The following is a 12,734-nucleotide window of genomic DNA, read 5'->3' on the forward strand; positions in this document are numbered from 1 at the left end:
AGCAGGTGATGGCAGCTGCAGTTTAAAAGCATTGTTGTAACAGTTCACTTACAAAAATGAGCACAAACGCCCTCAACAGGTTCGCTGACGATAAACAATAGGAGTTTTGAAACATTTCAGTCAGAATTTCATGCCAGTTAGTCAGTTTAGCAGCAGACGTACCAACAGAAATTGCATGAGCGTGAAAGATTAATTTCAGAGACGATACTTCGTGAGAGTCACTCTAGAGGAGCGTCGCGAACTTCGGTACTAAAGAATATCAAGCAAAATTTTCAGTACAGATTTTAGGAAGGACGGATGAAGAGTAACTTGAAGTCCCGTCGGAAGAGAAAACTTCAAGTAAAAAAGTTCACGGATGAAATTATGCGTCTGAGTGCAAGACAAATTCAACTAAAAGTCAGTACGGAGGGAAGTAAGACACCCAAATACATGAAGAATAATAATAAATGGCCAAAATTAAAAAAATCGATTTGGTGAAAACTGCAATGTTTCAAAGGAAAATAAAGAAATATAATGGAAGAGAAGGATATAAACAGCCACGCACAAAGTCAGAAACTTAACACATGAATAAGATCTCCTGTATTCAGTCGAAGTTCAACATTAAGAAGAGTTTTTCATATACGATCGCTATGTTGAGAGATAACAAAATACACGTCAACACCCAAGTTACCGCACAACAAAACCCAATCAAATGTATTTTAATCACAGCCTAGTTGTATTGCGAGATAATTTATTTATGGGGTATTTCCATTGTATTCTGGCAGATATACAAATTACTAGCATAATTTTCAACGGGTTTGGTACTAGTCTGCTCAAGCTAATACACGCGACTGAGGAAGCTTAACCCTCGTGTCCCCGAGAGAGAAACTCCGCTAAATCCAGCTCAGGGGAAACCGTTTTATACCAGCAATACAAACATATATACTAGCAAAGGGGCTCTGTTGTAGCAAATATTTACATTGATCAGAGATGTACAAGGGAAGAAAAGATTTAAAAAGATAAAAGGGTTGCGGTGAACTGAATGCAAGTGAAAAGCTAAGCGGCAGGTCACTGAAATTCGCAGGATAGGTAAAAATTTCAACATCTGATAATGGATTCCGTCTCATCATGGTTAGGTATTGTGCGTGCATTTTCAGAGAAAATATTGTCACGTGAATGAAATAAAAACAAGAACCACAAAAAAAGGAAATAGAGAAGCAGGGAATAGAAGGAATGGATAAATGAACACAAAGAGTGTCATGAAGAAAAGAAAGATTTAATTCAATCACATTCACTGCCGTCACTCACTCGCTACGCAGCTCATCTCTGAGTCCATGCATCAACACAACAACAAACGCAAGCGTCCACATTCTTCAGAAGAATTTATTTCAAAAATAGGATCATGAAGATGTCTATACCTGACATGGTAGCGGAAAAACAACAGAGCGATACAAACTAAAGAAGTAAATATATAGCAAGGACGTCAGACTGTTTGGTAGATGACGGGGAGCTGTTCGAGTTGGTATAAAATAAGTCGTGAATTAGAACAACAAATAATTAAATTCGTAGATATTGACCAAATGTAGACACCGCCGTAAATATAGAAGCCATTAAAGTGAGATCGTCGCTCACCAGGCATTAAGGTACAGAGGCAGCATCTGTGCAAGTAGCGTTTTGTTATTGTCATCTTGTACTTATATTTCTGCACGAGTCTACTAGGGGCTTTTTTGCAGTAGAAAACCACGAAGAATATTTTCTGTCTCTTTAATTAAATCGAAAAGACTTGGAGAACAAGAAGATTTATAAGAAGAAGAAGAAGATTTATATTGGAGAAGAAGATTTATATTGGCTGGGAAGAGAACTTACAAGACGGTTAATACTTCCCAGCGTCAGCTAACTTCCATCCTAACATTGCCACTTCCGTCCGGAAGGTCAGCAGATAAAACAAAACCTCTCGTAACATTCAACATCGCGACCAAAACAAGACATACAAACATATGTCATCAAACCAACCACAAGAGGCCATTATAAAAGACATGAATAATATTAACGACCGACGAACTTAAGAAATTCAATGCGATCTAAGATCAGTGAAACTCTTGATGAGTACAAACTCAATTATATAATCGGCAATTAGAGCGATCAAGTTCATGAAAAGAACTAATGTTCATGTAAAACATTAGAAGACAACGTTCAGTGTATTTGTCTCGAATAAGAAAAGATTTCACGCAAGATTCAGTGACACAAATGATGCAGTAATGCCCAGTTGAAGTAAGGAACCTACCCTCATCGGTGCCGTCCTTGCCCATGATGATGCTCATGGAGGTGATGATCTGCTGGGCGACGGCGGGCGCCATGGCGCTGGCGTAGTGCTGCGCGTCAGAGCTCATGCGCAGGTGCTGGATCAGCGCCTGCGCGACAACACACAATTAATAACGTGCACATCATTTCCGATACAAAATATAGGAAGTTACAAAATAAGGATGTAAGTTTAACGAAGATTAATGTTGACAATGAATTGTATTGTACCGCTGCTGAAGCAGATCCTGTACCATAAACAGGATCTGCTTGAAATTAAAAAAAAAGGAAAATTATATTATATATAAATTAAATAATTTGTAGATCGGCCAGAATACTACGGAAAATACCACACATAAATTAACTCGCGATACAACTAGGCTACGAGGAAAAAACATTTAATTAAGTTTTGTTGTGCGGTAACTTGAGTGTTGGCGTAGGCGTACATTTTGTTATCTCTCAACATTGCGTTCGTATCTGAAAAACTCTTCTCGATGTTGAACTTCGACTGGCTGCAGGACATCTTATTCATGTGTTAACTTTTGTCATCAAATTTGAGTTCGACTAAAACTTGATGTTCGACGCAGGTTCTTCAGTGAATTTCCCAGTTACTCTTAAGACCTGTGATTCAAAATAAATTTTATAAACCGTATATATTTTCTCGACGAATTTCTTCCCAAACGCCAGTATTTTTCGCCGGGTACCAACTGCAGAGCTTTGAAAGATGAAACTAATTTAGAACTGTTTGCTCGGTAGCCTTTCGTATTGACGAGACCTTGGAGCCGGCGATGTAGCCCCCGGCAGCGGCGAAGCTCTTGGTGAAGGTGCCCATGAGGATGTCGACGTCCTTGGGGTCGCAGTTGTGGTAGTCGACCACGCCGCGTCCTCGGGGCCCCAGCGCCCCGATGCTGTGCGCCTCATCAACGTAAAGGTACGCCTGCGCGGGGCATGGGACAGTGAGACGTGACTTGATAGTTGTGATAGGTTGTTTGTATAGGTTGTGATAGTTCGCGAGTACGGCAGTACAACCGAGGTTATGTTTAACTTATAGTTGATGAAACTTCAAGAATAAATAAGATATCCAGAGGAAAGCAAGATTAAATCTTTACGTTGGAAACGTAACGGGATGACGGTAGATAAATTAACAATACAATATTGCCAGATAACAGATATTATACAGGATCAATTCAGGATCAATTATACATTAAATATGACTTCAAAAAAACTCAATACTCGTTGTTAGGTGAAATCACTGCTCAGTATTGATGATGGCATCCTCTACTAAACTGAACACGACCGTCTATGAGTTTTGGGTGGCAGTGAGTCCCACCTTGTATTTCTTCTTGATTTCGATGAGGCGGGGCAGGTTGCAGATGGAGCCCTCCATGCTGTAAATGCCCTCAACAATAATGAAGACTTTCTTCCAGGGCCGTCGAGTGCGCGGGTGGCCGTCGATGATGGCTCGCCGAATGCGACGCTCCAGGTCATTGCAGTCGTTGTGGCGGAATACCTGGAGGGCGGCGGGCGTGGTTAGTGCTTGTTTATTGCTGCATAGTTATTGCTAGTTTATTGTTGCCAACTGCGATCGTCATCAGTAGATAACGCATTCCCTACAGCATTACTTCCAAACAATACGTACATTGCCAACAGCATCCCTATTCCACATCGGCATACCATCCGAACTGAAGAACAACTACTATAGAAGAGTAAAAAACATTAGCTGTCAGAACTGACATGTTCTGTATGCAGCACTCAAAAAACAAGAGGTAGACTTATATTACTGTAATGTGTTACCTTGACAGTGGCACCGGAGAGCCTGAGGCCGAGGATGAGGCTGGCGTGGTTGCACTCGTCGCTGAGCACGAGGCAGCCTGGGCCCATGAGGGACGGCAGGTTCAGGGCGTTCGTGGCGAAGCCCATGCCGAATGTGATGGCGTCCTCCGTGCCCACGAACTCCGCCGTCAGCGCCTCCAGCTCGTGATGGATCTCCAGAGTACCTGCAAGCCAGTCATGAAAAGTTTATATATTTTTAGGAGAAGTGTATACAATGAATTGTTGCCTGAATGGCTTTATAAAAAACAGTTACAGCGTCGGCAAATGCTAATTACACCTACTTCAGTGGGCATTGATCGCTTAATATTGATGAAGAGTACTTTTCGCCGCCATTCAGCCATCTTAATTGTTCAGTTGACCCAACCCCTTTTCCCAGCTCACCCATCCGTATGCCCACTGCCCAGCTCACCTATCCGTATGCCCACCGCCCAGTTCACCCATCCGTATGCCCACCGCCCAGTTCACCCATCCGTATACCCAGCTCACCCATCTCGGTCCTGGCACTAGCGACGGCGACACCGAGGGATGAGATGGCCCGGGCGGCAGCGTCGTGGCAGGGGCCGGTCTTTTCAGCGAAACCTAAGTAGTTGTACGACCCCACGTTGATTGAGTCGATCTTGCGGCCAGTCAGACTGTGCAATATGCGCACAAGTAAATTAATTTCCTGCCAATACTGAAGTACGTCGAGAACATTTCAGTACGAAAAAAAATTTTTCTATTAATGAATATTGTGCACAGAAATACAAAAATGAATAATTTTTGTATATTGTGCAAGCAGAAAAAAAGGCACACGTGGAACAAGGAAACTTGAAGAATACCTATACGCAACCAATAACAGTAGCAATTTTAAATATATTCCTATTCAAAACAAAATTACTTTATGCCAAAACTGAGAATAATTTTTAAGAGATGGAAAAAATCAATTTTATTGAACATAAGTTTTTGTTATGAACTATTCGAATTTGAAATTGAAATTAAAAACGTTAAAAATTACATCCAATATGAATTTGGCGTCAAAATCTGAAGCAGTCCAGAAACGAACAAAAACTTAAGCTCCAAAAAAAGCTTCAAACTTGAATTTTACACTTCATGAAATATCTAAATTTCATGATAAGTTGGCAAGCATGACACGATAATAATGATAATGACACGGTGCCACGTACACATGGTCCCAGTTGTTGTTGTGGGAGGTGCGCTCGAGGACGGTCATGCGCTCGCCAGGCACGCCGCAGATGGGGCGGCAGAAGCAGTCGCTGATGGGGCGGTACACGTTGCGGAAATAGAAACTCTCGAAGCCTACGAACAGCGGCACGTAGTCCTGGGGGAACGTGATATCGGCGTCAGAATAAGGCGTTAAGATGAAGATATTCTGATGGCAACGTTCAGTAATTTGCTATGAACTTGGACATGCGAAACTACTCAAAGTAGGAGAAAATCGTTCATAACAAGATACCGCGTTGAACTCGTATGATTGGACACGATTTTACTGCGTATATTATATAGTAAATTATCCACAAAGGGACACGACCGATGTTATCGTGACAATTTCTACCAACTAGGGAGGATCGAGGTAAATATTTAGGGGCTGCAGATGAATTTCGCTGCCGGAATTTACTAAGAGTTTTCTTTGTTTACGCCTCCAACAAAAAATTCTGCCCGATGCCTTGGGTACTTCGAGCGTTAAGTATCAACACTGCTGAGCTAGAGAGAAGCTTGCATATATTTGACACATTGTCTCCTGCAGATAACACAATGTCTCATAACCTCCGTCATGAGTACAGGACCTCCGCCATGAGTACAGGACCTCCGTCATGAGTACAGGACCTCCGTCATGAGTACAGGACCTCCGTCATGAGTGCTTTGTCTCGTTCTACTATCGATGAGCTGATAAGCAGCCGCACAAAGCTGTGGCGCTCATGATGTCGCGATATACATGTACACATGTACACAAGTATCTGATATTTTGCTGCACACGTCTCAGGTTTGTCCCGATAATTTAACTAGCAGGAGAAAAACAGCTGTGTTTGTAAACAAATTTACCCACTACCCTGTCACTTCCATTGCTATCCGTAATTCAGAGTTCTAGATAATACAAGTCTCTACGAACACTTGAGTGCATCCAACTCATGCAACATGAATTCGATTCAGTTAGAGATCAACACAGGTTAGTGTGGCATGATAATACTATAAGATTTAAGTGATAATGCGTGACGTGTTATAATCATGGACCTGGTGTAAGACGAGGCACTTATGACCTACATGATTTTCAGGTGTGGTGCGTATCAGGAAATATTCAAGCAAAGAAGCCGCCTTCTTATCGATGAGCTTTATCTCGAATTCAGCTGGGACAATAAAAAAAGCCTCCACAACACAGGCATTTCCTCCGGATATTTTCTGAACCTTCATAATGTTGTGTGCTTGAACATTTGCAGTGACAGAAGCTCAAAAACTCTGCGGCAATCGTTCTTTAATAAGTGCACCAACATTTGAAAGTGATTTTAAAATTCGTAGACATTAATTTAATATCATGATTGCGACTAAAGATGTCGAACTTATTAATTCCAATTAGACTGTAAAGGGCCCACGAATATATTTACATACCATTTCAAGGACATTCGTACAAAATACTTAGCGTTCAAGTAAATTCTACATAATTCTCTAGCGGCTCTCACACGCGCTAAACCATGCTGAACATGACGACACTATGTCGCTATCATGAGGAAGAATGCCGCCCAGTGTAGATGCAAGGCGCAAATGAGGAAACAACTTAAGCGACCAGCGCAAGCAAGATTGAGCGGCCACCTCAATAACAAGAAATAATTAAAAATAATACAATAAAACATAATAAGAAGCACTCTCAATCCTACACGATAGAGACCGAGTATCGCTTGCTCCTGGTCATCAATTGCTTTCATTAAAAGCACAGCCCTCGACTCGCCATACGGTCTACACACGTGGCAATGTCTGGTGCCACTAAATTGCGATCGTTGGCTGTAAATTAATAGCGAGCCTCGCTAAACATTTCAACTTCAGTTTCGCTAGAACAAATTTAATGATTAGGATGACATGCAGCAATGATAATAGCCGACGAAGAATGGCATAAAAAATTACATTAAATGCAATACGATAGAGCCATGATTCAACACTATAGCCGATTACCACAATCTGATGTCCCATGGTCAACGACAAGTTTTTTATTGAACCCATGGGCAGACGGAAACTACAGAGGCCCGTCCCTGATTCAATCAAAAAATTTCGACGCAATAACTCAGGACTGCGCACACTTCCACGTGGCTCACTGAGAAGAAATCAAGGCAAATATAACACCAGACGAGCACGACGTTTATTGGGTAGGTACGAGGCTTGCAATGAACGCATTTAATCTATATACATCCGCTACAAATCTGGTGGCAAAGTTAAGTGATAAGCAGCAGGAGGAGCAGAAGAGGTCTCAGGATGTGAGATGACGTCACGAGTATGCGTGTAGAGTGACGCAACCGGCAACACAGAATAGGACTGCTGCGGTGCTGGGATAAATACGCTCGCAGGGAAATACTTTCACTGCGCGACTACGAATCCCAACCTGCACACGCAAAAGCACTCCAGTGGCCGATGGCTCGTACAACGTTCATTTCCTCACAGACCTCTTTGTTTACAAAAAAATACAGTTAAATAATAAGTGTTCTTTGTGTTCGTCATGGAGGGATATATTCAAGCATTGCGGGCGTTTCATTGTATTCTTCAACTTACGTTCTAAAAATATTTTAAAATAGCAAGTATGTTGACTCCGTGAGCCTGCCTTCATGCATCATAATAGGACGACCATGAATACCTCACTAGCACGTGGATATGAGAAACAAGTCTTTATAAGGTAACGTGTTGTTTCCCTCCCACGCGACAACAGGAACTTTCTTGCCCTTAAATACCAATGGAGAGACCCGGCACATCTCGGCACGAGGTCACATTATGCCATGGGGGCGGAGTCCAGTAAACAATTTGCGTTCAAACGTCACAGAAGACGTCTCCGTAAATAAGTTACGGCTGAAAGCCTTCACAAATGTTCGACTATTTATGACGGCATTCACGCTCTGGCATTGTCGTATTCAGAATCAACTTTCACTTATAAGCACGCATTCAGTTTAATGCATTATATCTTGGAGGTATGCATAGGCTCCAATGAAGGTTCTGGAAGTGTTGCGAAGAGTGTTACTGATGCGGTACACTCACGTCACTCGCCTCTCCCTACAAATTGTATTTTTATTTCGATCGTCAATGCTAGTCAAGTATTACAATAGAATATATACTATCTTGAATTTTCTACCAATACAAAGCGCTGATTGTTTATAATATAGCAGATGGCGTTCAATATGAACATGCGACTCATGCTTGCAAACTAACACGTATGCATCGTCAATTTCGCATCCATTCTCATAAACACGTTCAAGGCTCTCCATTTACATGAGCAGTTGTAGACCAAGATGTTTGTCACAGCCATCGCTCCTGAACGAAATTCGAGGTGCAGTTTGACACTGACCCGCGAAAGAATAAAATGATTTCGCAAGAAATCATCCGCTTGTTAAAAGCAACATGACGAAGCAGAACCATAAAGCTGTACACAATATCGGAGCGAACTGGTCAATACGAATGGTCAGAACAACAGCTTGCATTTCGATGTAGACGTATTGTAAACAATAAATCAAAAGATAATACTTAAATTATTAATTATGAAAATTTTTGGGGGTTTTCATGAATAATCTAAACGTATGTTTATGATTCTCCTGCACTTGCAAAACAATCAAGCTTGAACGTCAAACTAATGCGTGACATTCACTGTAGATGTTTTACTGTCTCACTCCACGTGCGCTGGTCAGACAACCGAACAACTTTCGTTTACCTCGCCTAGTTTGACTGAAGTTCATTGAAGTAGACAAAAACTTCAGGTCAAACCACAACCAAAAAACTGGCCGGCGTAACAACGGTAGACACGTACCACGTAGGATCTTGTACATTGCATGACCACTTCTACTGTAAATACTTTTCATTGTGATCAGTAATGGCGACGGGATATTTAATGGGAAACGTTTTCTTAACCATAAAGAAGCTTGCGCTTTCATTCATCAGAAGTTGACCTTATATTAACAGTAAAAAACTTCGACAGAATCTCAGATCTTTTTCCCCTGAACTTGACCCAATCCCTCAATTGGAACCTCGGGCGGTGAGTCCGTCACACATTCTTGCACGGCTTACGCCCGAGCAAGGCTTCAGCGACCTATTGGTCTACCCAGCTTCACCTTACTTATTGGTTTACCCAATTTCACCTAACCTATTGGTCTACCTAGCTTCACCTAACCTATTGGTCTACCCAGCTTCACCTAACTCATTGGTCTGCCCAGCATCACCTAACTTATTGGTTTACCCGACTTCATCTAACCTATTGGTCTACCCAGCTTCACCTAACTTGTTGGTTTACCCAGCTTCACCTAACCTATTGGTCTACCCAGCTTCACCTAACCTATTGGTCTACCCAGCTTCACCTAACCTATTGGTCTACCCAGCTTCACCAAACTTATTGGTTTACCCGACTCCACCTAACCTATTGGTCTACCCAGCTTCACCTAACTTGTTGGTTTACCCGACTTCACCTAACCTATCGGTCAACCCAGCTTCACCTAACCCATTGGTCTACCCAGCTTCACATAACTTATTGGTCTACCCAGCTTCACATAACTTATAGGTTTACCCGACTTCACCTAACCTATTGGTCTACCCAGCTTCACCTAACCTATTGGTCTACCCAGCTTCACCTAACCTATTGGTCTACCAGCTTCACCTAACTTATAGTAGGTTTACCCGACTTCACCTAACCTATTGGTCTACCCAGCTTCACCTAACTTATTGGTCTATCCAGCTTCACCCAACTTATTGGTCTACCCAGCTAACTTATTGGTCTACCCAGCTTCACCTAACTTATTGGTCTACCCAGCTTCACCTAACTTATTGGTCTACCCAGCTTCACCTAACTTATTGGTCAACCCAGATTCACCTAACTTATTGGTCTACCCAACTCCTAGCTTATTGGTCTACCCAACAGGTGCCTGAAAACATCACAATAATATGCAACAAGAGTACAGTGGAAGTATAGATGAAGAATTGTGCCTTAATACACAAACGATCCCGATCGAAGTCACTCAATCAGTTCCTTGTGAAGTTCATCGATGTGATGATCAACTGTTTAGGCATGACTCTGATTCCGTTATATCTTCCGTCTTCGGTAAAACGTAGTTTTTACTTAAAACTTAAATGAAATAATAAGCTTATGAAATACAAGAATAAAGCCGTGCAATAATATCGCACGATTGAACGTCTCATTTTCTGTGAATTAGTGGCAGCACAAAAGATGTCAAGTACACGAGTAATCGCGCGCAAAGCATATTGAGCTATTGACATAAGCTCTGTTTTCGTCTGATTATCAAGCTGGTATTTCGTTGAATTCCCTTGTTTGCCCGGTGAAGCTGGCGGCGATTAAACATGGTGCAGCAAACAACTGGCCTAAGCTAAAGCGTATAAACCTTCAACGACTGTGGACGGTCAGTCAAGGAAATATGATCGGCCAATAGAAAACTAAAAGGGCATTACGTACAGGCTATATCGAATGATAAATTAACAACATAGAAAGATAGTGCAAAACTATTACAACTCATCGACTAGTCTAATGAATTTAAATGTTTGCAAACAAATAGGAACGCGCTTCCGCAAAAGGCAGCAGATAGAAGTCAATAGCAAGAGACATGGCGAAGCGAGCGCGACGCAGGCAATGGAGTCGCGCAACAAGTGCATGATGGTCAATCGTCAGGGATACAGGCCTGACGCTGATACAGGCCTGAGTCAACATCCTGCTAAATATCTGCCGAAAGTTAATCATCTAGAAATTGTCGTTCTAATTTAGACAAACAACACTAAATTATCTGATCAAATTGTTTACAAGAAAAATCGCAGGCCTATTTGGATGACGTGAAATAAAACTTGCGGTCAGTCAATCAGATCCACCTCCTGTTCGATGCTCAAGATCAAATCATCAGTGACATCTAAGAATGAAGACGGGAACAAAATAATGCCAGTGATGCAACTGATTTCTTCATTTTCTTTGGAATTCTTAGTTCTGAACATCAGCGTCAGGATGTGACATAAGAATCGTTAAAAATATCAATACATGTGCTGTAAACATTGCACATAAGTTGATTTTAAAACTAGGTATACTGTTTTTCTTGATTTAATTTCATGTTTGAGGGATGAGGGTTGATGGGCAAGTCTCCACTGAATTATTCCCCCAACATAGCTAAACCACCACACCATTTCAAGGACAGTCGCAGAAATATTCTCCTCTCACTAGTAGGCTTCAGAATATCAAAGTCTCACTGAAAGCCTCCAGCACGTGCCGGAAAAGCAGCTAGTCTGGGGCGCGCAGCCGTACACATATCAGCATTATATTTCAAGGCGCAGGATCAGAATTCAACGTAAATGAAGGCCCCAATAGAATCTCATGCACAGGTCGAGGCCTCGAATAGATGTATAATGCATAGAAGTGTGACCTACTTATTGCCGCGTACACAAAGGAATCAGCCGTGCTAAAACGCGACGCTAAATACGCATGTAATTCTTACAGAAGGCGGCAGGCACACAAGTTAATCCCGCAAGTTCAGGCGACGTACCAAGTAGAAATGTCCCAAGAATCACCCAATCAGTTCCAGTCTTCCAACATTTCATATAATGACATGAAATAATTGCTGACAAAAAGTGACCGTCTCAATTTTATTGTGGTCAAATTTTCATGAATAAAAGATTGTCATTCTGAGTCCTGGAAGCCTGAGCATAATAAGAACAATCTAAATCTTAAATTGGAAAATAAAGATTACTCTTCAAGTAAAAACTACTTTCTCTTGTATATTCCCAAAGTTCATTAGTCAAAGTTAAATTTGTATTAAATATATGATAACTCATTCTCGAGTGCAGCACAGTGTCAGAAAGCGACGATCGTGCAGCGTCTTCGCGGTAGTGAAAGGAAAGAGGTTCGCCGTACCGACATAATCAGGCAAAAACAGACCGCGCTCAACTCACCTTCACCGTCTTTCGGAATCCTGCAGATGCTCGGCAAGTCTCGTCACAGGTCTTGGCAGATTGTACGACAAATGCTGCAGCATAATTACAATTGTATTCAGTTGTTGCCAGTTGAGATGATTCCGGTTCAGTTTCTTTAGGCATGACTATTAATCAGTGATTCTATGCTCTTTCGTAAATATAGCATGTCATTTTTTCATCCATTTCTGCTGAGAATTTCAATCGCCCAGAGTGCTTTACTAGAAGTGAGCAGCAATAATACAACTTTAAATGAAGCAATCTAAGTCAAACAAGAAATTGCAGCGATTAAAACACATGATTTTGATTGCAATTGACGATATAATGCAGAAAACCTTTACAAATTCTATATCCTTCGCCAAAAAATTAAATATTCTTTTTTACAAGGGGTGAATCAGGGGAAGAAAGTACGGTATAAATTATTCAAAAAATTCCATACTCCCAAGCCAACGGAATTAACTAGGTCTCCATCGACAGTCATTTGAGAAATG

The 12,734-nt window shown here is 41.5% G+C and overlaps 1 protein-coding gene across 2 annotated transcripts in view; it reads right to left on the reverse strand.

Annotated features, from left to right (window-relative positions):
• Positions 1–12,734, reverse strand: part of LOC108675852 (serine palmitoyltransferase 2) — a 37,081-nt gene that overhangs the window by 8,789 nt on the left and 15,558 nt on the right. For both annotated transcript variants that reach the window (XM_018163896.2, XM_018163895.2), the window contains exons 4-9: positions 5,274–5,428; positions 4,597–4,742; positions 4,072–4,274; positions 3,608–3,787; positions 3,053–3,214; positions 2,264–2,390 (exon numbers count right to left, since the gene is read on the reverse strand). In XM_018163896.2, the coding sequence (XP_018019385.1) occupies positions 2,264–2,390; positions 3,053–3,214; positions 3,608–3,787; positions 4,072–4,274; positions 4,597–4,742; positions 5,274–5,428 (973 nt within the window). The remainder of the gene's footprint in view (positions 1–2,263; positions 2,391–3,052; positions 3,215–3,607; positions 3,788–4,071; positions 4,275–4,596; positions 4,743–5,273; positions 5,429–12,734) is intronic.

This window comes from Hyalella azteca, unplaced genomic scaffold (assembly GCF_000764305.2).
Source record: "Hyalella azteca isolate HAZT.00-mixed unplaced genomic scaffold, Hazt_2.0.2 contig4874, whole genome shotgun sequence".
NCBI classification, from domain to species: Eukaryota; Metazoa; Arthropoda; class Malacostraca; order Amphipoda; family Hyalellidae; genus Hyalella; species Hyalella azteca.